Raw genomic sequence first — 26,509 nt, 5'->3', positions numbered from 1 at the left:
GCGGGCCGGGCCAGCGACCCCGCCGGGACTCGCGGCCGCGGCCAAGGGCTCTCGGCGAGCCATGACTCTGCGGCTCATCTTTTCCAGTCCTGACGAGGTACGGAGAGCAGATCAGAGCGACAGAAACGCCGTTAGGCAACTTCCGGGACCAAGCCAGCCCCGAGAGGGCGTTGAGAACGGCTGCCGGCCCCGCCTCGGCCGGTTGGGAGCGGGCGGTGGGACGCATGCGCGCGACCCGCCGGCTGACCTTCTCCCGGCACCGCGACGGGCCGACCTTCTTCCCGACAGCTCGCGGGAGGAGAGGCGAGGGGGTGGGGAGGTGGGGGTTAAAAAAAAAGCAACGACATTCTCGCGAGGTTTTCGCCAGCGCCGGCGGAAGCAGTAGACACGTGACTCCTAGGCGGCCTTCGCCTGCCCCCTCCCCCTTCGCGAAACCCGGCCCCCTCACCCCTCGCCCACCCGGGAGCCGCGGGAACGGGCCGTCTGGGTTCCGGAATTCCCTTGGATCCAACCACTGGTACCGGGCCGGCGGGAGCCAGCAGTTTCCGCGCTGGGCTCGGGCGAGGGCAGGGGCGGTCACGATGGGGGGGGGGCGTCTTCTTCACGGGCCGAGGAGGGGGCGGGGCCGCGGCGCGGGGTGGGGAGGAGGAAGTCACGTGGCCCGCGGCGCGCGCGGCGCCCCAGCCGCCGCCCCGCCCCCTAGTCTCCGGCGGGCGGCCGGGGGGGCCGGGGGGAGGGGCGTCAAGATGGCGGCGGGGAGGTAGGCAGAGCCGGACGCCGCTGCCGCCGCCGCCGCCGCCGCCGCCGCCGCCGCCTCCGCCTCCGCTCCGCTCGCCTCAGCTCCGTCCAGCCGTCGCCGCCCGGGAGAAGCCGCGTCGGCGCCGGACCGCGCGGGGAAAGTGAGTCTCTGCGCGCCTCCGCGGGCCCCCGCGCTCGCCCTCCGGGACAGCCTCCCACTCCCACCCGCTCCGGGGCCGCCGCCGCCGCCCCGCCGGGGCCCCGCGCCCCCCGCGCCGCGCCCCCACGCCCGCCGCCCGCGCGGCCCCGGGCCCCGCGCCGCCGTCCCGGGCCGGGCCGCCGTCGGGGCCGGCGCGCCCCCTCGCCGCGGCGCCCGCCCGGGGCTGCAGGGCCGCCGTCGGGGACACGTGCGGGACCCCTGCCCGGGGTCGCCACCCGCTCGCCCGGGACCCCGCGGCCGGCTGCCCCTGAGGGGCCGGGGCGAGCGCGCACCCCAGCCCGGCTCCTCCCCTCGCCCGGCTTTGTGCGGCCGCCGGCCCGACGCGGCGCGCGGCCGGTGCGGGCCGGGGGCTCGCGTGGGGGGTCGCCGCGGGCCGGGGGCGTGAGCCGGGATCGGCCGCCGCGGTGGAGCCGCGCCGCCGGTGGCAGCCGCACCCGGAAGTTTGTGCAGAACACGTGTTGACGGGAAGGTGAAAAGCCGCTCCCCTTTGACCTTTGAAAGTGGACGAGTGGCCGCCCGGGTCGGGCTGGACCTGGCGTCGGCGGCGCCGGACACCCGCGCGCGAGCGGGCACCGGCCTTGCCGCGGGCGGCCCGGGGGGCCCGGCAGCTGTCAAGCCCCGCGCGCGCGGCGACACGCCCGCGGCCCCGAGCGCGCGCCTGCCCGCTGCTGCCCGCCGCCCGCGTCCCGCGTCCCGCGTCCCGGCCGAGCTCGCCGCGTTCCTCCGCTAAGGTGAAGTGCGGAAAAACGGATTATTATCGTTACCATTATTACTGTGATTTTCGGTGGGACGGTTCTGCAGGCAGGGCGTTTCGTTTCCAGGCTTCCAGAAGTCGCTCTCCGAGTTCACACGGGGAGGGGGCACGTTCCTTGGTTTTCTTTCTGCTCGCCACACCCGGCGGTCGCGGGGCGCTCGGGGCTCGGTCCCGCGCGGCCGCGCGCGTCTCAGGGCCGTCGGGGCGTCTGGCTTGAGCGGTTGGGTAGGCGCTGAAGAGGGAGTGTGGTGGGTTCGCAGCCCGTTGCGTGCTCCTGGCAGACCTTCCCTGTCGGAAGCGTTTTCCCGAAATCGGTGTGGGGAACGGGGTCGTGCTTTTGCCCCACGCGGGCGTTTTCAAAGGCTCATTTCAAAGACGCGAGCTGCGAATACGTTTCCGTCTCTCTTGGTCTGTCAGTTGCATTTTGGTTCCAGAGTTAACTGCCTGTGAAGGACGCCAGTACCCACGCTTTCGGGATCGGACCGCCCGGTTACCTGACTTCCGTTGTTGTGTGGAGACTCTGTGAGGTCCCACACTTCACCTACCGAAAGGCAATTTTCTGACAGGAATTGCCTTCACGTTGGCCAAGAAACGGCCCGACACACGACTCAGCTGTAAAACTGGCCTCTGTCTTTGCATTTGTGAGGACCTGGGTTCAATTCCTGGCACCACCAGAGCAAAAAAAAATCAGTAAATAACAAAATGATGGTGACCTAAAATTTTTGCTGGTGTCGTTTTTTTTTTCCCCCTCCTTTCCTCCATTTGTTGTTGTTGTTGCCATGATGCTTTGTTGTGCTCAGCTGGGGGTGGCTCACTTGTGCGCATTCTGGTGTAGTGCTCACAAGATGTAGGCACACCCTCTGGGGTTGCTTGGATGCTGAGGATCTGTTTGTTGTCCTTCCTGCAGCCCCAGGAAGCAGAACCTTTGTTCTTGGAGCGAGCTCACAGCCTCACACTTGCGAGGCAGTTGCTTTTTGCCACTGAGCTTTTTCCACTCCACTGTCTTCATATATATATATATTTTTGGTTACTCCTGGCTTTGTAGTCAGAGGTTGCTCTCTGAGGTGGTGGTGGGTGTACTTGCCGTGCCAGGGATAGAATCTGGGCCCCCGCTCAGACTGTTGAACTATGTCTCATTTTGTGTTTGTTATTGTTCCACAACCAACTTTGAAGACTGTTCTGGCTCTGCTCAGGGGTCACTCCTGGTGGTGTGATCATAGGGGACCATGTGTGCTGAAAGGGATCAAGCCACCAAAATCTGCTACATGCAGAGCAGATTCCCCACCCACCTCCATCCTTCATTTCATCTCCTTTCTGATGTCTTTTCTTTTTTATCTTTCTTTATGGCTTTTGGGGTCACACCTGGCAATGCTCAGGGGTAACTCCTGGCTGTGCCCTCAGGAATTATTCCTGGTGGTGCTCAGGAAACTACATAGGAGGCTGGGGATTGAACCCACGTTAGCCCAGTGGAAGGCAAATGCCCTCCCCACTGTACTATTGTTCTGCCCCCTCTTTTGTTTTTAAGAGTTGATAGGTCTGTATTCAAGCCATACTGGTGTGACTGGCTTGAATTAAGTACAACCTTTGGGTACACCTTAAATTTTTTTGTAGTTGGGAAGAATAACTTAGAAAACTTAATCTTTTTAATTTTTTTGGAGTGCCTGGGATGAACCTTGTCTTCCCATCCAGGGAATGTACGTGTTCTCCACAGCAGCACAGTATCCTCAGGCTTTTACATTGAATCTCAGATCTGATGGGCACAGAATCAGAGCGCTTCCCTGAGCACCCTTTGGAAGAGGCCTCCTTTACCCCCAAAAAAGAAACAAATACTTCACAGCTCCAAGATACATCCTGAGGCCCTGAAAGAAATTTTTTAACAGGAATTTTTTCTGTAAGATTTGTGTAAAAGATTAATCACATTAATTTGTATATTATGTTGCAGGTTGTAGCACAAATCAGTGGTTTGTTTTTTTTTTTCTTTTTTGGGTCAGACCCAGCGATGCTCAGAGGTTATTCCTGGCTCTGCACTCCGGAATTCCTCCTGGCAGTGCTTGGGGGACCATATGGGATGCCAGGGATCCAACCCAGGGCGGCTGCGTGCAAGGCAAACGCCCTACCTGCTGTGCTATCGCTCCAGCCCCTAATCAGTGATTTTTAAACTATGTTTTTAAACTATGATTTAAGGTGTGATTTGGCGCATAATATACATTAGAACAAAATCATCTATTTCTTTGGTCTTTCAACCACACCTGGCTGTGCTCAGGGCTAACTCCTGGCTCTGTGCTCAGAGATGACTCTTTGACAGGCTTGGGGAACCAAATGGGGTGCTATGAATCAAGCCCATTGAGTGCATGCAAGGCAGACACCCTTCCTATCGCTCCAGTCTCAAAAATAAATGCCTTTTATATATTTTTTATGTCACCATTAAGAAACTGAGACCTTGAGATGAAGCTTAATAAGGTAACAGCAGAGCAAACTAGGAACAGAATTAGAAACCTAGAGATGTGACTTCAAGATTCTGCACTCTAAACCCTATATTAGTACTTTAGTATCCTAACCTTTTTATTTTTTTTTACTTTCTTTCATTTCCAGGCCCCTAAAAACAAAAAACAACCACAAAAAGTATTTGTTTTCTCATGGGGGTGATCTTGGGGGTTAAAACAGAAAATGCAACTTTGGGGTGAATCTCGACTGTCCATCTGAATTGGATGTGATCGGGGAAGATGCTTTTTCTCTCCTGAAAATCTTTTTGGCTTGTGATGGAGGGTACAATAAGGGTCAGTCATATCTCTCTCATACATAAACACAGATAGACATGGTGCTCCCAGTGATGGTCCATGCGGGGGAGGAGGGGAATGCAGTAATGTGGACTGTACTTCACCTTCTGGTTTGCAAGCACACGTTCCTTGGGGTATCTTTTTGCTGTTCTTGCACTTTTTTGGGTCACATCCATTAATGCTCAGGGGTTACTCTGGCTCTGCACTCAGGATTACTTCTGGCTGGTGCATGGGGGAACATATGTGATGTTGGGGAATGAACCAGGGTTGGCTGTCTGCAAGGCAAACGCCCTCCCCGCTGTACTATCACTCCAGCCCCTGATGCTGCTTTTTAAAGCATTTCTGAAAAATTGTATATGATCTGCCCATAGTTTTGTGAGTCCATTCTTCCCGGTGACCATCCTCAGCACCTCCTGGAAATTGGAAATCCTTTTTTTCTTTTTTTTGGTTGGGAGTGTTGGATCACACCCATCAGTGCTCCAGGACCATTCTTGGCTCTTGGTTCAGGAGTGATGTTTGGTATTGCTTTGGGGACCATATGGAGCACTGGGGAATAGAATGGGGATCCCTTCTCCAAAATCTACCTTTAAGGGAAAAAAGGGCACATACGTTTCTCCCCACTCCCTTTACATTGATCCTGTGACTACCCTTCCAATGGCGTGCCCCCTACCCTCCAATGCTTTAGTGTCACCCCCTATGAAAAACACTGGTTTAGTGGTTGGTGAGATAGTACTGTGGGTAAAGCCTTTGTCTTGCAGTGGCTGACCTGGGTTTGACCTGATACCACATGTGCTTTCCTGAACTCCACCAGGAGTGATCCCTGCGTATGACCAGAAGTTTGTACTGAGGGCCGGAGCGATAGCACAGTGGGTAGGGTGTTTCCCTTGCATGCAGCTGACCTGGGTTTGATCCCTGGCATCCTATATTGTTCCCCAAGCACTGCCAGGAGTAATTCCTGAGTGCAGAGCCAGAAATAACCCCTGAGCATCGCTGGGAGTGACCCCCCCCAAAAAAAAAAAAGAAGTTTGTACTGAGTACTAGTTGTGGTCCCTCAAAATAAACCAACAACAACAAAAAATTTACCCATCAGGCCAAGATACCTGCTAAGTATACATTCAGTAATGTCAGTTTTTACTGGATATTAATTGAGCAAAGTGGATGCTTGATGGTTTTAGGTAAGAGAACTAGTATAGAACTGATTTTCAAGTTAATTGGTTGTCAAGAAATAGGGGTTGTAAAGGTAAAGGTAAAGGTAAAGGCCCTCCCGTTGATCGTCGATTTGCTCGAGCGGGCCCAGTAACGTCTCCATTGGAGACTTTGTTGTTACTGTGTCTGGCGGGTAGGGCGCTCGCCTTACAAGCGGCCAACATGGCCGACCCGAGTTCGATTCCTCCGCCCCTCTCGGAGAGCCCGGCAAGCTACCGAGAGTATTGGATATGCCAGGGGTTGTATACTTGGAAATAAAGTTTTAAATAGGCACTTGGAAAAAATTTACTTATAATGATTATGAAAATGATAGTTAAGGGGCTGAAGCAATAGCACAGCGTTTGCCTTGCACGCAGCCAACATGGCCGATACAGGTTCGATTCCCAGCATCCCATATGGTCCCCCGAGCGCTGCCAGGAGTGATTCCTGAGTGCATGGGCCAGGAGTAACCCCTGTGACCCAAAACCCAAAAAGCAAAAAATAAAGAAAAAGAAAATGATAATATGTTATTAGCTAACATTATTTCAAGTCATAAAGCTTTTGCAGTCTTCTGTAGGATTGGTTTTATTCTCATTTGAAGGTGCGAAAACTGTCACGACTGTCTTTTACCTGATGGTCATACTACTAGTGGAAGATAGATATTGGTAATAGTGCTGGGTATTGTTTGATTCTAGTCTCCTCAACTTCATGGTGTGTTGCTGCAAAATATAGTGAATGTATCTGGAAAGATCTGTTTTAGGTCTTAACAAAAGAAACCTTGTCCTCCTTGGAAGTTCAACTCTGATATTCTCCCTGGTAACTATATCTTTTCATTGTTCTGATTGGCTGTTTTCAGAACTCTCTTCCTGCCAGGGATAGCTCTTTCTCTCTTACTGTGTTCTTATTTACTATTTATCCTAGACAATTTAATAGGTATACTATTTTGATACCGGCAATATTTTCAGTCATTTCAGGTACAAATGAAACCTTTGTTGTCCACTGCGATAGAGTCACTCTGTGGTTAGCAACTTTCTGAATTGTTTGGTTTTTGGAATTTTTTTTTTTTTTTTTTTGCTCTTTTGGGTCACACCTGGCGATACACAGGGGTTACTCCTGGCTCTTCACTCAGGAATTACTCCTGGCAGTGCTCGGTGGACCATATGGGATGCTGGGAATCGAATCCGGGTCAGCCGCATGCAAGGCAAATGCCCTATCCGCGGTGCTATTGCTCCAACCCCAGTTTTTGGAATTTTTTTTTTTTTTAAATATTTCCACCTGTTAAATATCTCCTAAGGTCTACAAAAACTCCTTCACGGACACATTATAACGCAGTTCTCTTAATATCTAATGGTATTTCCATTTATATTGTATGTTGGGTTCAAGGTAAAAAGGCCTTTTCTCAGTAATTACTACTGAGAAAAGATTGAATAAGGCCTTTTTTGTGGGGGGGGGATTCACATCCAACGGTGCTCAGGACTTACTCCTGACTCTATGCTCAGGGATCACTTCTGGGGCTCCGGAGACCATATATGGGATGCTGAAGATCAAATTTGGGTCAACCACATGCAAGGCAAATGCCCTACCGCTGTTCTCTTGCTCCAGCACTAATAGCACTAATAATCATTTTTATTTTTCAGGTTTTTGAGCCACCCCAGGTGATGCTCAGGACTTACTCCTGGCTCTCCACTCAGGGATCCTGGCAGGGCTCCAGGGACCATATTGAATACTGGGACTCAAAACTGGGTCAGCTGCATACAAGACATGACCCCCCCCCCCCCCCCCCCGTACTGTTACTCTTGCCCAACCAAAAGTAAAGCCTTAATGTTAGTTTAAAGGGCTCTGTAAGCCTGAGCACAAATTCTGTGTAATAGTTTTAGAATAGGAATATGATTAAGTATTAAGGATTTAGCCTAATAAAAATTAGAATGGCATATGTGTTTTCCCCATATTTATTTTTTTCTTCCTTTCCTATGTTGCTTTGTTAAGGTACATATGTTTTATGGGACCTGGGAATATGCAGGTGTGCAGGGTAGGTTCTCTGCCATTGAGTCACAAACCTGGTTTCTGGTACATTTTGTCTGAGGGTGCAGGGGAAGGGTTTAGGCCATGCCTTGTGTAGTGTTGGGATCCCCTGACTGCTCAGGGATCACTCCTAGCAGTGCTTCGGAGACCCTGGATGTGGTGCCAGGTATTGAAACTGCATCGTGTGCAAATGCCTTAACCTCTGTGCTATTTTTCTGGCCCGCTGATGGTAATTTAAAATTTGGGGGCCGTATTCACCATTGCTGAGGAAATCGCAGCCACTGGCTTTAATGCTTGGAGGATACTCTTGGTGTTAGGGAACCATGCACAGTCCAGGGTAGCAAACTTGGGGCTCCCATGTGTAAAATGTGCACACTTTTTTTTTTTAAATCACTCTTTAATCAGTGAACTAAAACTTAACTGTGTTAAAGTTCATGCCTTTTATTAACCCATACAGGTAATTATTTGTCTTTTGGGTTGTTGAAACAGTGTGTCAGACAACATTTGCCACAATAATGTCTGTTGAAGTGGCTGGCCATAAAAACTTCAGCACCACATTCATCTGAAGGGCATTCCCGGCATTGCGTTCTCATCCACCTTGTAATATTTCAGAACAGCCAATTTAGCCTTCTTTGTCTTATGCTTATTCTTCTTTGGGAGTGGTCTAAGACTTCTTCCTTTTCTTTGTGCCACCCTGAAGTCTTAAAAGGAGATGAAGAGTGGACTCGTTTTGGATACTGTAGTCAGACAAAGTATGGCCATCTTAAAGATGTTTACCAGCAATGATCAGTCTTTACTGATTTTTTTTTCTTTTTGGGTCACACCCAGTGATGCTCAGGGGTTACTCCTGCATTCAGGAATTACTTCTGGTGGTGCGGGGGCGGGGGGGGGGGACCATATGGGACGCTGGGGATCGAACCTGGGTTGGCCATGTGCAAGACAAGTGCCCTATCCGCTGTTCTATCTCTCCGGCCTTTTTTGCTGATTTCTTGTCCTGGATCTTGGCCTTGACATTTTCTGTTGTAGCCGAGGGTTCAACTTCGACAGTGATAATCTTCCCCATAATGTTTTTCACGAAAATCTGCATCTTGGCAGTGGATCCACCTGTGGGTGATGGAAGAGAAGAGAAGGGTTAGATTTTGGGCCACAGAAAAGGCTCCCAGGAGGCTGCATAGGAGGCTGATGCATGCATTCTGTGCACACTCTGATATCCCTCTATTTCATTTTTCTTTTTATCTTGTTGGGCCATACCTAGCAGAGTGTTAAGGGTTTACTCCGGACTTTATGCTCAGAGATTAACTCCTGGCCTGTCTTGGCAGACCCTGTTTGGGGGATGTGTGTGGGGGGCATTAACCGAGTAAGCACCATTACCTACTGGATAGCTCTTTGGTTCTCTTTTTTTTTTTTTCTTTTTGGATGGGGGGGCACCTGACAGTGCTCAGGACTGACTCCTGGCGCTCTGCTCAGGATCACTCCTTGTGGGGCTCCAGTACATATCATGTGGGTTGCTGGGGATTGAACCTGGATCAGATGTGCAAGGCAAATATCCTACCTGCTGTACTATTATTCCAGCTTCAAGTTTTTCATTATATTTTTTTGGTTGGCTTTAGGGCCTATAATGTTCAGGGGTTACTCTTGGCTCTGTGTGTTCAGAGGAACATACCGGATGCTGAGGATCAAATCTAGGTTGACCATGTGGAAGGCAGATGCCCGTTCTGCTGTACTAACTCCCCAGCTCCTGTTGTTCTACAGTTTAAACAAAATTATCTTTCAGGGTAAGTCAGATAGTACAGGGGTTCAAACTTGCCTGCGTAAATCTGGCTTGGGTTTTGTCATGTCATTGCATAAGGTCTCCTGAGTCAGGTGAGGATTGATCCCTGAGCACAGAGCCAGGAGTAAGCCTTGAGCACCCCACTGGGTACTCGTGCAGAACTGTTAGGTCAAGATTATCCAAAGTAAATGGGTGAATCCATATTCCCAAAGATCATTGGTCCTTATGAAGTATTTTGTGGATTAAATGATTTTTTTAAAGGGCCTGGAGCAATACTACAGTGGGTGGGGTGCTTGCTTTGTGTGTGGTCTGTTGAGGTTTGTGACCCATATGTCACCTTGAGCTCTGCCAGGAGCGATCCTTGAGCACTGCCAGGCATGACCCTAAAACAAAAAAGAGATTTTAAAAGGAGAGGGAGAGGTGTTAATTAAAAAAAGTATTAAGGTTTATTTATTTATTAAGCACTGAGCTTTTTTGGTGCGGTATTTGTACTGTGTGCTAGGATAATAGTCCAAGCTAGGCTCTCTGCCTTTGTTTTAATATATTTTTTCCCTTTATATAAATTTATAAATGTCAGAGCCTGGTAAGCTACCCTGGAGTACTCCATATGCCGAAAACATTAACAATGATGGTCCTCATTCCCCTGACCTGAAAGAGCCCTCAGAATACCATCGGGCTACACTAGCATGTGTCAGGGACGAATGGAGGTGTTACTGGCACCCGCTTGAGCAAATTGATGAATAGGAGGACAGTGATACAGTGGTCAGCTAAGTCTATTTTAGAAAGATTTTCAACTTTCTTATAAGGTGGGGTCTTCGTGCTAACTCTTGGTGTTCAGTGCTGCTTCTTTTCATTGATAGCTTTTGAGTCACACTTGGCAGCATTGGTGAGTAGAGGGGGCACTATCCTGGCTTAGTGCTTGGGCATTTAAGCTGTGCAGGGAGTTGACCCTGGACCCTTGTATATAAACTATGAGCTCCAGCTTGTTATCTCCCTGGCCCTTAATTTTAATTTTAAACTCATTTATTCTAAAGTTCAGTGTTGAAGTTTACTTGGTTACCTATGATGACTTGATATTTGTTGGGAAAAGAACATGGAGGCTTTGGGAGTTTGAACAGTCTAGATTCCAGTCTTCTGTTCACTGTGTGGGTGGGTGACCTTGGGTAGATAATACAAGCTTTCTGAGCCTGTTTTATTTTTCAAATTACAGTGCTATCTTGTCCAGAATTGTGGGCTTCTTATATTTATGAATGACATGGTCAGTCCTGTAAAGGATCAGTCCTGTAAAGGATAAGGATAGTCACCGTTATTTTATTTCCTTTCCTTTTGTGGCTCTTTTTTTTTTTTTTTTTTTTTTTTTTTTTTTGCTTTTTAGGCCACCCTGGACTCGGATCATCCCTGTCATTCCTCAGGGGATCATGTGTAGTACCAGGGATTGAACCCACGGTGAGTGTGTGCAGGGCAAGCTCCTTACTGCTGTCCTCTCTCTCCAGCCCTGTTAACTTTTATTTGATTTTTAAAGTGAAGCAAGATACTTTTATTGAATGAAACTTATTTAGAAAGATTTGAGGAGAGAGGAAAAATGTGTTCAAGAGAGAACACAGACTTCTCCAGAGTGGAAATAAGCAAAGAAACAGCGACTAGCAAGAGATAATAAGTGTTAGGGAGAACAGGGACTTGAAGTGCAAGCCTGCAGCCAGTGCTTGAACCTCTGTGTTTTGGGGGAAGTCAGGGAGTTTAGATTACACATGGAGATGCTCAGGGGCTATTTATTCCCACTTCTGTGCTCAGGGGTCACTTTTGGTGGTGCTCAGGACACCGTATGCAGTGCTGGGGATGGAACCTGGGTACCACCTGCAAGGCAAGAGCCTTAACTCTTTTTCCAGTCCCTAGAGCTTCTTTCTAAACAGTACACAAGGGTATGTGACATAAACCTATCTAATGGAGAATTTCTTCTTAAATATTTTGTTTCCAGTTAAAATGATAACCATTCTCCTCCCTTTCCTTTTGTTACAATGATTAGGAGTCGCACATAATCTGTGGCTGTGGTGTCCCTGGGGTAGCATATTCCTGGTCATAGTGTTCCAGAGATTGTACACACTGTTGCCGAGGGGCTTTGGGAGCCCCTGAGAACAAAGCTGCTCTGATTATGCCTGCCTACTGTGAGGGCAGCAGTAGAGATTGGGATTGGATTGGGGCTGGAGCAATAACACTGCGGGTAGGGCGTTTGCCTTGCATGCGGCCAACCTGGGTTCGATTCCCAGCATCTCATATGGTTCCCTGAGCACTGCCAGGTGTGATTCCTGAGTTCAGAGCTAGGAGTAACCTCTGTGCATTGCTGGGTGTGACCCAAAAAGCAAAAAAAAAAAAAAAAGACCTCAGAATTGAGGGGCTGGAGAGATAGCACAGTAGCACAGTGGGTAGGACGTTGCCTTGTACGTGGCCGACCTGGGGTTCGATTCCCAGCATCCCATAGGGTCCCCCAAGCATTGCCAGGAGTAATTACTGAGTGCAGAGCCAGGAGTAACCCCTGTGTACCACCGGGTGTGACCCAAAGAGCCAAAAAAAAAGACCTCAGGATTGTGAGGCAGTTTCTTTTATCACTGAACTCATCCATCTCCTTTTTTTTTTCTTTGTTTTGGGCCATACCAGTGGTTCTCAGGGCTTACTCCTGGCCCAGTGTTCAGGGATTATTCCAGCAGGGCTCTTGGGAATTTATGGGGACATCCAGGGATTGAACTCAGGTCAGCTGTGTGCAAGGCAAGCACCCTGTCCACTATACTGTCTTCTCTCAGGACCTGCTGTCCATCATCTTTAAAACAGTGATGTGTAGTGATCTTTGGGCAGCACCAGGAGTGAGCCCTGAGACTAGCGTGGAGTGACCCAAACCCTCGTCCCACAAAAAGTGAATGCCGGGGGCTGGAGCAATAGCACAGTTGGTAGGGCACTTGCCTTGCACACGACCAACCTGGGTTCAATCCCCAGCATCCCATATGGTCCCCTGAATACCACCAGGGGTAATTCCTGAGTACAGAGCTGTGAGTAACCCCTGTGCATCTCCGGGTGTGACCCCCCCCAAAAAAAAAGAAAAAAAAAGTGAATGCCCAGGAGCCTAAGAGATGGTTTTGAAGGGTTGAGCTTTCTATGGGAAGATCTGGGTTCAATATCTGAAAACCTCATTGTCCTACAAGCACTGCTGGTTGTACTCACCCAACTGGTGACATTGAACTGCGAGTAGTCCCCAAGCACAGCTAGATATGACCTCTCTCCCCCAGAAAAAGAAATTGAAAAGTTATGGTCATTCCTAAGCACCTTATTTGGGGGAAGAGTTGTGCCACATCTGGCAGTGCTCAGGGGACCAGTATGTGGTACTTGGGATCTAACCAGGTTCTTCAGGCAAGGCAAACTCCTGTTGTATATCTCCTGTCCCAATATTTTTTATAGGCCATAGTGAAATAATGACAATAATATTACACTAGAACAAATGAACTAACTGAAAATGTTTAATATTAAATTAATTTGAGAACAACCGATTTCTCTTATATTATTTGGCAGGGCATACCTGTTGATGCTCAGGGCTTACTCTTGTCTGTCCAAGAGTCAGTCCTGGCAGTGCTAGGGAGACCATAGGGGATGCTGGGGATCGAACCCTAGTTGGCTGTGTGCAGAGCAAGTGTCTTACCCTCAGAACTATCTTTCCTGCCCCAAGAACAACAGAGTTCTAGAAGTTGATTATAGATAAAAGAGAGGAAAGTGGAAATTGAGAATGCTCTGGGACTATATAGTGAAGGGATTAAAGGTCTTTGCCTTGCACGCAGCGACCCTGGTTCAGTCTCCAGTATCACCTGATCCAAAGCATTGCCAGTGCAATCCAGAGGTCCCTGAGTCACTACTAGGTGTGACTCTCGAGATCCAGAGCATTGCCATGTGGGCCTGGGCTAATCTCCAGCACCACAGGACCCAAGCAACCTCATATCCTTGCGTCCTGACATTGAACCACCAGCACAGTTGGCCAAAAAGGGCTTCTTGGCACTGCATTTTGGGATCCGTCCTGGAAGGCTCAGAGACCACGTGTGGTGCCAAGGATCAAACCCTGATTGGTCACATGTAAACCGAACGCACTACCCGTGGTACTATCTCCGGCCCAGCAGTTCACTTTTGGTGATAGAGTACTTTGAATCTGGCTTTTAAGAGAATGTGCACTTAAACTATGCTCCTTAAATACTTTCCCATTAAATTCTGCAAACCAGTTTTCAGCTGAAGTCAGTCCTTTTTTGGTGAGGGCTATACCCTGCCTTACTTGGGGATTACTTCTGGCTCTGTGCTTTGGGGACATAGGGACCATATGGCGCAAGCCACTTGCGCCAACACTTTGCGCTTTCTCACCTGCACTGTTTTATTTTTGTCTGTTTTCTCGGGGTGGGGGTTGTCCACATCTGGCAGTGCCCACATCTTATTCTTGTCTCTGCTCGGAGCTCACTTCTGGCAGGTTTGCGGCACCATAGGGTTGTTAGGAATCAAACCAGGCCAGCTGTGTGCAAGGCGAGTATGCTGCCCCTATACTATCCCTCTGCCTCCTGTTTTATTCTTTAGAGTCTTTCCCCACCCCTCGTTACTGCCATTATTTGCCACTTGGTCCTGCTGAAGTGGCTTATAAAGATGTCTCCCACCTTTTTGTCTTAATATTATAGCTTCACCGTTTGCTTCCACACTGCTGTGGAGTACTTTAGTCACAAGTCCCAATTAATTCAAGTGGTCCTCTGTATGAAAGCCCTTTAGTCACACCAGTTATCCAGGTGGTTAAGTGAATAAGGCGTACCACTGTGATTAAGGGAGTTTGTGTACAGGGCAGTGGGTGATGTCTTCCTTCTCTGTCATCACTTGAATCTTGTGTTTCTGTTCTGGGTTTCCATCTCCATATTGAATTGCTTCTATCAGTCTTTTTTATGGAGTGCCACTGTCTTTCATGCCTGATGCTTGATGACTGAATATTGCTGTTTGGATCATCCTTGACCCTCTGATGATTTCTTTCTTAACTCAGCTCTGTTGGCTATAACCTGTCTCCCCAAGCAAAGTTAAGCAGTTCCTTTTTGTTCTTTGCGTTTTGTAGATATTTGCTGTTATTCATGTACATGTTTGCTTTTCCTTTGGTAATGTGAGGTTTCTTGGGACTATTCTTTTGGTGGGGTGGGTGGGTGGGTCACCACAACTAAACATATGCAAGCACTGTTGGCAGGTGGGGGATGCTTCGAAGCTGTGTGCGAGTATTGCAACCAGGTGTGTATATGAGAGCAACAATAGCAATAGTAGAAGGGAAATGGAAAATTAAAATTGTCTTCCCCCTTTCCCTTCCATCATTGCTACTATTGAGAGCTTGTACACAAACACACACACACACACACGCACACCCTCTACCTGACTGATTCTTGGTACAAGTTTTAGTTGTGCTGTTGTGCTGGCAGGGGCGGGAGTCACACTCTTTAGTTGTTTTCACAAGAGTTGCTGTGGTGCTCAAATTTGCCCTTGCCTTGGGGACATTCATCCTTCCTAACTTGATTTTGATGATGTTTTCATGTCTTTCAAGGTGTGCTTGTTGGGATCGCACCCCTTTAGTTGTAGTGTTCACACACATTTGGTTATGAGGTGGTTGGAAATGACTGTGGAGCCAGACAGACAGCAGCAGTGCCAGGCTCGTGCTGTAGACACGGGCTGGCCCAAGCAGTTCAACTCATGGCTTGAGGGTTGTAGTCCAAGTCACTGAGCTACTCCTGGGGCCCCAGAGAAGAATTCTTGGTTGAACTTAAAAATTTATTATTATTATTATTATTATTATTATTTGCTTTTTGGGTCACACCCGGCAGTGCACAGAGGTTACTTGTGGTTCTGCACTCATGAATTACTCCTGGTGGTTCTCAGGGGACCATATGGGATGCTGGGAATCAAACCCGGGTCAGCTGCATGCAAGGCAAATGCCCTACCCACTGTGCTGTCGCTTCAGCCCCGAATTTAAAAATTTATTTATTTTGGACCACACTCAGTTGCATTCAGGACTTACTCCTGGTGCTGCACTCTACCGGCTGGACTTGGGGGACCTTATGTGATGTCAGAGATCGAACCTGAGTTGGTCTCATGTAAGGCAGGTGCCCTCCCCTACCTGCTGTATTTATTCTGGCTTCCTTAGTTGAATTTTAAAATGTTGGTTTTTATATATAGGTTTATGTTTTATGTATAGAATAAAATCCTTAAAAGAGAAATAAAATCTTTTTAATGTTAATATTTAATATTTTAAAGATGGTGGAGCCAGGGCAAGATTTACTGCTTGCTGCTCTGAGTGAAAGTGGAATCAGTCCTAATGACCTCTTTGATATTGATGGTGGAGATGCAGGGCTTGCGGCGCCAGCATCTACTCCAGTTCAGCAGGTAAGAGTTGATCAAAACCTCTGGGAAACATTGGTATTTTCTTTTTCTTTTTCCTCTTTTTCGGTTTTGTTTTGGGATACACCCAGTGATGCTCAGGGCTTAACTCCTGGCTCTGTGCTCAGGGATCATTCCTGGTGGGGCTTGGGTGACCGTGTGGAAGGCTGGGGACCGAATCCAGGTTAACTATCCTGCCCTATCGCTCTGATCCTACTACTATTTTTTTTTTCTTTTTGGTGACACCTGAAAGTGCTCAGGGGCTACTTCTGACTCAGTGCTTGGGGTTATTTTCAGTAATATTTAAGTGTCTGCAGTGCTCAGGATTGGACCCAGGCATCCTGAGCGTAATGCACGTACTCTAGTCTTCTTAAGTATTCTCTTCAACTTTAAGCCTTTATTAATCATAGTTTTTGGTTTTGGACCACTTGGTGGTCCTAGGGGACCCATAGCTAAGGGTTGAACCCAGGGTTTTTTTTTAATGCAAGGAATATGCTCAGCCAATTAAACTCTCTCCTTGGCCCATTTGAAGTGGGGGGGGTGAGTACTAGAGAGCGAACCCAGATTCTCACACATTGGAGACACACGTTTTACTACATAAGTGCTATTGAATTGTTTTGTTTGTTTATGTTTTTGGTCCAAGCTGGTAGTGCTCAGCGAATACTCCTGACTCTGCTCAGGGATCACTCCTGGCAGTTCTCAGGAAACCATCTGGGGATTGAACCTGGGTCAGCTGTGTGAAAGTGCCCTTCCAAGCACCTTATCCACTGTCTTATGGCTCTGGCTGATTCGAGCTATTTAAAATGTTGCTTTATGTGTGGGTATGCATATATGCTGAGGGACAGGATTTGGGTTACATTTGGTGTTATTTGGGATCTGTGCCCAGCTTTATAAGGGTCCTCTCACCAGAGACAGAACAGGGTCAACTGTATGCAAGACAGGGTCCTATGTTCAGTGCTAAGAGATTTTTTTGTTTTGTTTTGTGTTTTGTTTTGTTGGGGATTGAACTCAGGGCCTTGTACGTTCAGTGTGAGTGCTTACTGCTGAGCCATATCCCAAGCTTTTAAGCTGTTTTTTTTCCTTGACATATATGTAAAAGTTAGATAGGAGTTGCTTAGTTGTTTCTGTGGGAAGATTATTACTTTCTTTAATTGCTGCCTTTGTTCTTTATAGAAATATTTTTCTGAATTTACATTATACACATTCTCTGAGGCAAAAATTGGATTCTGGGGTTGGGGTGAATGCCCATCCAGGAGTCCTCTGCTCCATCCCAAGGAACCCAGAGTGCAGCTGGGTGTGTCCCCCTCCCCCAAAACATACACAATACAAGTTAAATTCTGTGTTAACAGTTTTATCAAGATGTTTTGCTTGCAGTTATTGTAACTTAGCTGTTATCAGTAATTTTTACCTTCAGTTCGATTCTTGTTTATTTTGTTTTAACAAAAATAATTATATCTTTGTTCTTGAAATAGTTCATGCCAACAGTATTTTATTTTTTTCTCTCCAGTCAGTACCACTTAGTACAATAGAACTGGGTTTGGAGACTGAAACAGCAGTTCCTGTTAAACAAGAACCAGAGACGGTACCTACTTCAGCACTAATAAATGTTAGGGTAAGAGTTATTTAGATTTAATGTTAACATTAAACTGATTTAGGATTGCAGTACGGTTTTTGAACTTTTTGTGTGGAGCTGGGGAGCACACTTAGGACTTCACATACACAAAGCAGATGCTCTTCTCCTGAGCTGTAACCTTAGTCCTGAGGCTGTCGTATTCACCTGCTCTCTTCTTTCTCTCCAGTTTCCTACTCTTCTTCCCTGTAAACCATGCATTTCACTTTCCCTGCTAGTTAACTTGATCAAGAGAATTAAGAGGAAATAGTTTTCTGTCATTATATTGCAGGTGTTAGACTATTCCCTTGGCAATACTGGGGAGGATGTGTTAGGAATTATTGTCTTGTACTTTACATCTAGGACTGAGTTCCATCCCTGGCACTGTGTGACTATCAAAGCACTGCCAGACATGACTCTCAGAGTTCTCAACAGAGCGCTGTTGAGCCCCAGCATTGAGCCATCTTGCCTCCAGACCTTCTAATCCCTGCCTGAAAGTCACCCCGGGAAGGAAGAAAATGACTCGGTTATATGACTAGGTTATATGACTGAGGCCTGCTCGAGGCAATCGACGAATAACAGGATGGTTGTGATTTGTGTATCGACTAGTGCGTATGCTCTGCACGCTGGAGGCCTGGGCTCAGTCCTGGCTCTGCATTGTCCTCTGAGCACCTCTGGGAGCAACTTGTAACCTTTCTGGTTTTGACACTCTCTCTCTCTCTCTCTCTCTCTCTCTCTCTCTCTCTCACACACACACACACACACACACACACACACACACACACAAACTCTTTCTCTCTTACTTGAAGTGTTGGGGGCCACCGGACCCAATCTGATGGTGATGGAGACATGGACCTTGGTGCTGAGGGTCAGTCTTTAGGTCTGTCGTGTGCCAGGTGTGCTTGCCACCATTTGAATCATGTTCCCAGCCCCAGATACAGTGACTTCTAAATTAAGCAGACTGTTAGGGTGGTTGTCAGGGTGGTGGCAGAGTGGTTGGTTAAATTATATTTTTATATGGATGAGAGATGATCTCAGCCAGAGAGATGGTGCAGTGGTCAAAACATTTCCCTTACAAGAGCTGCCGCTTTGAACCCTAGCCATCATATGGTCATCCTGTGAACCCTAGCATCACTGGACACAGTCCTGGAGACCCCCAAGCACCACTGGGGTTGCCCGAAGAATCCCTGGAACTGTAGGACCTGAAGAGCACCGCATCATCTGGCTCTTGGTTTGAATTGCTACTTGGCTGACTAACAATAACTGGGAGAGGCTTATGTACAGCGGCCTATGAGGTCCTACGCGCCCTCCCCCCCTCAAAGTGTTGTTGAGCGATATATTATAGCCTGGTGCTGCTCAGGAGTGACTTAGGGATCTGCACTTAGGGATCACTCCTGGGGGACTTGAAGGATCATACTGGGTGCGAGGGTGCTAGGTGGGAAGCCCAGGTTGACTGAGGCAAGTGACTTAAGCTGTACAATCTTTCCAGTCCTTTACTTGAGGATTTTGAGCCATTTAGTTAGGGAAGTACTAAGATTGTGTTCATAGCCCTTGTATTGAAGTTTTACTGTATTGCTTAGTCTAATTCATTCTGTGCTTGGAAAATGAAGTCACTCCTACATTCTTTCCTTCCTTCCTTCCTTGGTTTTGGAACACACCCAGCGGTGCTCAGATCTTAACTTCTGGCTTTGCACTTAGGAATTACTCTTGGTGGTGCTTGTGGGATCATATGGGATGTTGGGGGTTAACCCTGGGTCAGCCACATGCTAAGGCAAGCGCCCTACACCCACTGTTTTTCCAGCCCATCTTCTTTCAAAGTTAAATTTTCACCTGTTTAATTAAAAATGAAATGTCGATGCTTATGGAATGAAATGCTTGTTTTAGTGTTTATGGACATGTTCTTAACGAGAGAACTTTCCAGTAGTGTAATACATTTATTGTTATTTCTAACAGCAGCCTCCGTCTACTACAACATTTGTGCTCAATCAAATTAATCAGCTTCCAACCTTGGGCTCTACAATTGTAATGACCAAAACCCCACCTGTAACGACAAATCGGCAAACCATCACATTAACCAAGTTTATTCAGACCACAGCCAACACACGTCCTTCAGTTTCAGCACCCACAGTGAGAAATGCTATGACCTCTGCACCTTCCAAAGACCAGGTCCAACTGAAGGACTTGCTGAAGAACAGCAGCCTGAACGAACTCATGAAGCTGAAGCCCCCAGCCAACATCGCACAGCCAGTGGCCACTGCAGCTAGTAAGTCTTTTTCTGTTTGCGGCAGTGTCAGGTTAAAATGTGTAAATGTTTTTATAGGTTTGATTAGATATCAAAAGAATTGGGCAGGAATGAAGTGGCATCTACAGGTATCTCTACATTTAGAATAAGGAAAATCTGGCATCTTGAAGTGACAGGGAATTGGGGCCTGAGCAATAGTGAACTGTGTGCTGGCCTCGCATGCGGCAGACCCAAGTTCGATCCCCAGCATTCCCATATAGTCCCCCAAGCCCTGCCAGGAATAAGCCCTGGGCATGCCAGGTGTTGGCTCCCCCACTGCTTCCCCCCAAAAAAAAGAAAAAAGAAAGTGAAATTATCAAGTGGCTGGTTTAATATCTTGTGTGGAATAACAGGTTAACAATTTTCTGGTCTCTTTAATAAAGTCTTTCAAACTTCATGTGCCTATGAATCATGTGTTCTAAAAGTCTGATTCTTGGGTGTAGGCCCAAAAGTTTACTCTTTTTTTTTTTTCTTTTTGGGTCACACCCGGCAATGTACAGTAGTTACTCCTGGCTCTGCACTCAGAAGTTACTCCTGGCAGTGCTCAGGGGACCATATGGGATGCTGGGAATCGAACCTGGTTCGGCTGCGTGCAAGGCAAAAGTCCTACCCGATGTGCCATCTCTCTAACTCCTCTATTTTCCTTTGGAGATTCTATTGCTTAATCCTTAAATATTTGAAGCTGGTGCTTTGCTGCATCAGCTCTGACGTTAAATATTTTTTCTTCTGACTTTTACTTTTTGTGACTTTTCCTGTCAGTTGGTGTCAAAGCTGGTAGCTAGACATGTTTTAGATAAAATCTCTTTTTTGTTTTTGTTTTTGTTTTTTTGGATCACACATCACGTTGGTGATTTACAGGGGTTACTCCTGCTTTGCACTCAGGAATTACTCCTGGCGGTGCTCGGGACCATATAGGATGTTGGGAATCGAACCTTGGTCAGCCGCCTGCTAGGCAAACACCCTACCCACTGTACTATCTTCAGCCCCTCTCTTAAATATTTTTTAGGTAAGATCCATAACTTTTTTTTTTCTTTTTGGGTCACACCCGGCGATGCACAGGGCTTATTCCTGGCTCATGCACTCAGGACTTACTCCTGGCGGTGCTCGGGGGACCATACGGGATGCTGGGAATCAAACCAGGGTCGGCAAGGCAAATACCCTACCTGCTGTGTTATCACTCCAGCCCCGATACATAACATTTTAATGACAACTTTATTGAGATAAATTTATAAACCATAAAATTTGCCTCCTTTGGGGCTGGTTTGAAGGGCCAGTGTGCATGGTTTATTCAGGAAACCTGGGTTTGATTCTTGTCACCTCGTGGTTCCCGATCACTACTGAGTATGACCCTAAAACTAGAACCAACTATAAATCACTTCTTTCTACAATTCTGAGTATCACAGTGGATTTTAGTATATTTTGCTTTTTTGTTTTTGGGCCATATCAGATGATGTTTGGGACTTACTCTTGGCAACTCTGAAGATTATATGGGATTTAGAGAATCAAACCTGGCCCAGTTGCATGCCTTACCCTCGGCATTATCTCTAAGGATCTCAGTATATTTTTAGAGTTATATAGCTGTCACTACTAGCTAGAGAATAGGTTTAGGCTAGGCAGGGGTTGTTTTGAGGTCACACCTGCAGTCTTTTTTGGGGTTTTTTTGTTTGTTTTTGGGTGATACCTGGCGGTGCTTAGGGCTTCGTCCTAGTTTTGTGCTCAGTGATCACTCCTGGTGGGGTCAGGGGACCATAATGGGGTGCTGGTGATTGAACTCAGGTCTTCCACTTGCAAGGAAAACTTCCTACTCTCTGTACTATTGCTCTAGACCCACTCCTGCAATCTTCAGGGGCTTCTCTGTTCATTGCTCAGGTGCGCGGGACCATGGGGTGCCGGCATACAAAGCATAGTATATTATATAGCCCTTCGAATCCTCGCTCTAGACCTGGGTTTAGACTTAAGGGAAAAGCTCAGCAGTTCGATCACATCATGTTAGAATTTACTTCTACACTAAATAACAGATTTTATAGTTTCTGTTGTCTGGGGTAAATCTGTTTCGGGGCCACACCAGTGGTGCTGTGGGGCTTTTTTTGGCTTTATGCTCAGAATTGACCCCTCATGGTGCTTGGTGGACTGTAGTCGGTGCCTGGGGTTTGGAACAGGCCCAGTGGAATGCATCCAAGTGCCTTTGCCCTGGTATTTTCTCTCTGGCCCAGGGTTCAGAGCCTCTTGCATGCAAAGCTTGTGTTCCAGTGCATCCAGACGATGCTCTAATTCTGAGAAGCTTATCTTTCTTAATTTTTACTGCTTTAAAAAATAAGTTTTGGGCCATACCTGGATGTGCTCAGGGCTTATTCCTGGCTCTTGTTGAGGGATACCTCCTGGTGCGACTTGGGGAACCGTATGGGGTGCTGGGCGTCAAGCCTGTGTCAGCTTTATATGGTGCTTAGACCTTACCTGTTGTACGATCTCTCTGGCCCCTTGATAGATATTTTTACTTAATTTCTGTCCATCTATTCCTTGTGTTTTGTGTTTGTTTCCATTTTGTTGTACCTAACTTCACTGTACCTAACTTCACTGGGGGATTGCTGTCTGCTGTGTTTGGGGGTGTATACCATGTGGGCCACCGACTTGGGCATCCAGGGTGCAGAGGACTTGCTTAGCCCTTTGCGTGCTCTCTCCAGCAAGGCGTTACTTGTTTTCAACTTTCTCTCCCTCCAGTGTCATTCACTATAGCATGGTGGAGTGTTTGTTTTTAGTTTTGGCATCCATTCAGCAGTGGAGAGGAATACTTGCTGACTCTGTGCTTGGGGGCTGCTTGGGGACCCAGTGGTGCTAGGGATTGACCCCAGCCACCACACTGCAGGAAGCAGTCACTGGCCCTTTGAGCTGGAGGTCTTCTGGGTCACATTGTTTCTTTACACAGACAGATAGCATTGCATGTTTTCTTTCTTATTCACAGTTTAAGTTAGTGATAAGCAGGCTGCTGTGGGTAAATTTTATTGAATGTTTTAAAAACTGGGAATAGAAATACAATTTGTTTCAAAATGTTCATTGACTCCCCTCTCAGCTGATGTAAGCAATGGAACAGTAAAGAAAGAGTCCTCTAATAAAGAAGTAGCAAGAATATGGATAAACGACATGAAGATGAGGAGTTTTTCCCCAACCATGGTGAGTTCAAAAGCTATTTCTTTGTAGTTTGGTATATAACAGAACTTTCAACTAGAAATACTCTAAAACAAGTCTCATTAATGCGTGAAAGAAAGGTTGGATTCCTTAACTACATGAAATTTTTTTGTTTGTGGGCAGTGCTCAGGGGGTTACTCCAGGTTCAGCATTCAGAAATTACTCTAGTTGGTGTTCAGGGATCATATGGGGTGCCAGGGATCAAACTCAGGTCGGCCATGTGCAAAGCAAGCACCCTAAATGCTGTAGTGTCTCTAGGCCCCTGGAGAGGGCATTTTAGGAAGGCAGCTTAAACTTGATCGGCACAAATGAGGTGTGTTTGCTGTGTGCTTGGGTGACCAAGTGAGATAGAAGATGCTGAGGAAGCAAGGAAGGAAATAGAGGTAACTATCTGACAATGTTAGGATAGTGAAAGGACTTGGTGAAATACAGAGTTGGAGGGACAGTGAATAACCTGATTGGAACCTAGAGCCAGGAGAACCCTTGCTGGCCGGGCCAGTGGTTTAACTGGTGGTTGTATACTTAAGGTTGAATTTTGGAAAAATGTTTGTGACTCATGTTCACTGTCTAGCCCATGCTTGTCAACAGTTCTATGCTATATTGTTGATTTTCTTGCCACACCCATCAGGGTTTAGGGGCTACTCCTCGTTCTGTGCTCAAGGGACCATATCTGATTCTTAGGATGGAATCAGGATCAGTTACATACAATTCAAGTATCTTATTCCCTGTAGTATCTCTCCAGCCCTTAAATTTGATTTTTCTTGGTTTCTGGTCTCATAGGGCAGTGCTCCAGAGGTTACGTCCAGCATTGAGAGAATATGCATTTCTGGGGATTGAGTTTGTTGGTCACACATAAAACTGCTAATTTCCAGATTCTTCTTGGCGGGGGTTGTGGGGAGGGGTGCGCACCCCCCCCCAAATGCTTAGGATTTAGGAATCACTTCTTGGTGAATTTGGGGGACCATATGAGATGCTGGAAAGTGAGCTTGGGTGAGCTGTGTGCAAGGCAAATGCCCTCCCTGCTGTATTTCACTCCAGCCTCATGCCTTTACTTTTTAAAAAACATTGTATATGACTGTGATGATCATTCACGGAACTTGCCTGGGGCAGGTTTGGTCTTCTTTTCCTGGTTTAATTTTTACCCAGATGTGCCAAGGCTTATAAACTATAGAGTAGATATTATGACTTATCATGTATTTGATTATGTGTAGAACTTAAATTTGAATTAAATTTTCTCTTCCTCAGTTGAATCTTAAAACTGCGTTGTTTCCTAGTTTTGTTTTGGGGATATTGGGAAAGAAGATGAATGCGCTAAGAGGGTGGGGTGTGAGATTCACAGATTCTGCATAGGAGGTTATATATGGTATGGGGTTTCATCCCCTCTTCTTTTTCCTCTTTGTAGTTCTGGAATGGGAACAGTGAGGACTGAGTGACCGGGGAAGGGAGTCGTCAGGGGAAAGTCATCAGCGGTACGGATGGTGGGATAGAGGTGGAGCCTGCGCTGATCTTGTTAGGGATGAGAGTGGTCACAGACTGCTTGTCATTAGTGCAGAAGCAAAACTATAAAGTGGGTCTCTGAGTTTAGGGCATATCAAAGTGTGGGGTGTGTTTTCTTTTTCTCAAGACTGAAGATTGTGGGTTTTCTTACACGTGAATTTGCTGATTGTTGGCTGGGCCACTAATCCCTCTACTCATTCTGATATAATCTCTCTGTTATAGAAAGTCCCTGTTGTGAAAGAAGAAGATGAACCAGAGGAAGAAGATGAAGAAGAAATGGGGCATGCAGAAACCTACGCAGAGTATATGCCGATAAAATGTATGTCTTTGGGATTTGTCAAAATACTGAGAGCTTCCCTAGTTCTGTTGAACTCAACGTGACTTTCCTGTACACACCATTATCTAACATGACCTGTCAGTGTTGACAAGGATGAGCTTTGTAAGAGCTTTTTCTGCCTTTGTCAATGTTGGGCTACTTTTTCTGCCTGTAAAACGTTAACTTTACCCCCTTTCAAGCTATCTCCAAGCCCTTTGTAATAAGTTTGAATAATGTTTTAAACTATATGCATGGCAGTTTCACTGGTGAATTAGTTTCTGGCTTTTGGGCCACACTTGTTAGTGTTTGGGTGGTGATTGAGCGACCTTGCAGGGCCAAGACTAAATTCAGGGTTCCTGTGTGCAAGTGCAAGACGTTGACCTCCAGCTCTTTCAACAATCTTCCCAGCCTGTTTTTTTTTTTTTTTTAATTTTTTATGCATACCCAGGAGTGCTCAGGGCTTACTCCTGGCTCTGAGCTCGGGAAATACTCCTGGTGGATCTTAAGAGATGTCAGGGATTGAACCTGGATTGGCTTTGTGCAAAAGCAAGTGCCCTATTCTCTTTACTATCTCTCCGGCCCTTCCCAGCCTTTTTAGTGCTTAGTGATAGAGCCCTGCCTCACACATAAAAGGCCAGTCAGTGCTGGCACGCTAAAAAATGAACTAGAGTCAGCAAGTAACATCACTGTGGTCCACTGCATGCTTTTTATGGATAGTGTTATAGGAATCTACCAATGCACATTGGCTTATTTAATGTCCATGATTGCTTTATCTCTGTGACAGCACTTTTCAGTAGTTTCGGTAGTAGTAGAGATCTGATCCATATAAAGTTAGTAAATCTTTAACATATATTAAGTAAGTTGCTGGCCGGCTGGAACAGAAATTAAAATGTTTACCTTTAAGCATCATGAGACTTGTAACTGTGTTTGGAATATCGAATACGTCATGGGTAGCTTGCCAGGCTCTGCCGTGCGGTTGAGATACTCTCGGTAGCTTGCCGGGCTCTCCGAGAGGGGTGGAGGAATCGAACTCGGGTTGGCCATGTTGGCCGCTTGTAAGGCAAACGCCCTACCGCAAGTCCCATGATGGAGACGTTACTGGGCCCGCTGGAGCAAACGGGAGGACCGTGACCGTGACCTTTGAGCATGAGGCAGATCCTGGTGTTTTTTTTTTTTTTTTTTTCGGTTTTTTGAGAGTTTAGGGCTGCAGCAATAGCAGAATTTGCCCAAAGCACATGACTGATCCAGGTTCGATTCCTATATCCCACATGATCCCACAAGCATCACCAGGAGTAATTCCTGAGTGCAGAGCCAGGAGTATCCCCTGTGTATCACCAAGGGTGACCCAAAAAAGCAAAAAAAAAAAAAAAGTTCAAGATTTGATTTCAATCATACAGTGTTCCAACACCCTTCCCTTTACCAGTGAACATTTCCCTAGCCCTTGGTATCAATCCTTTGCATCCCATATGGTCTCCCAAGTACCACTAGGAGTGATTTGAGTGCAGAGATCGAAGTAGCCCCTGAGTATCACCCAAAAGAAGAAGAAGGGAAAAAAAAAAACCCAAAACCATTTTGTGAAGTATGATTTTAAGCAGTTTATGTTACACATTTTTGAGAATTAGGTGCTTATTTTAAATATCAGAGCCAAGATTTTCTTTGAAAGATGTTTCAGGAAGTAAGCTTGCATGTATTTTTTTCACTTGGTTAATTAAAGTGAACGATTTATCCAAATAATAAATTCC

At 46.9% G+C, this 26,509-nt stretch overlaps 1 protein-coding gene and 1 pseudogene across 6 annotated transcripts in view; one reads left to right on the top strand and one right to left on the bottom strand.

Moving 5' to 3' along the window:
- The first annotated feature begins 651 nt into the window (after nucleotides 1–651).
- The window catches only part of SBNO1 (strawberry notch homolog 1), a 54,626-nt gene continuing 28,768 nt past the window's right edge, over nucleotides 652–26,509 (top strand). Inside the window, exons 1-6 of one of the 6 annotated variants that reach the window (XM_056131379.1) lie at nucleotides 652–899; nucleotides 15,759–15,887; nucleotides 17,389–17,493; nucleotides 19,444–19,753; nucleotides 22,839–22,939; nucleotides 24,674–24,770. In XM_056131379.1, coding sequence (XP_055987354.1) covers nucleotides 15,759–15,887; nucleotides 17,389–17,493; nucleotides 19,444–19,753; nucleotides 22,839–22,939; nucleotides 24,674–24,770 — 742 coding nt within the window. In that variant the 5' untranslated portion in view covers nucleotides 652–899. Of the gene's footprint in view, nucleotides 900–15,758; nucleotides 15,894–17,388; nucleotides 17,500–19,440; nucleotides 19,754–22,838; nucleotides 22,940–24,673; nucleotides 24,771–26,509 lie in introns of all 6 variants that reach the window. The other 5 variants (XM_056131377.1, XM_056131380.1, XM_056131378.1 and 2 more) reach the window with 5 other exon arrangements.
- Nucleotides 8,158–8,783, bottom strand: LOC130039523 (ubiquitin-40S ribosomal protein S27a-like; annotated as a pseudogene).

Source organism: Sorex fumeus, unplaced genomic scaffold (assembly GCF_029834395.1).
Source record: "Sorex fumeus unplaced genomic scaffold, SorFum_2.1 ptg000087l, whole genome shotgun sequence".
NCBI classification, from domain to species: Eukaryota; Metazoa; Chordata; class Mammalia; order Eulipotyphla; family Soricidae; genus Sorex; species Sorex fumeus.
The sequence above is the reverse complement of the archived record's forward strand: the minus strand, read 5'-3'. Positions and strand labels throughout refer to the sequence as shown.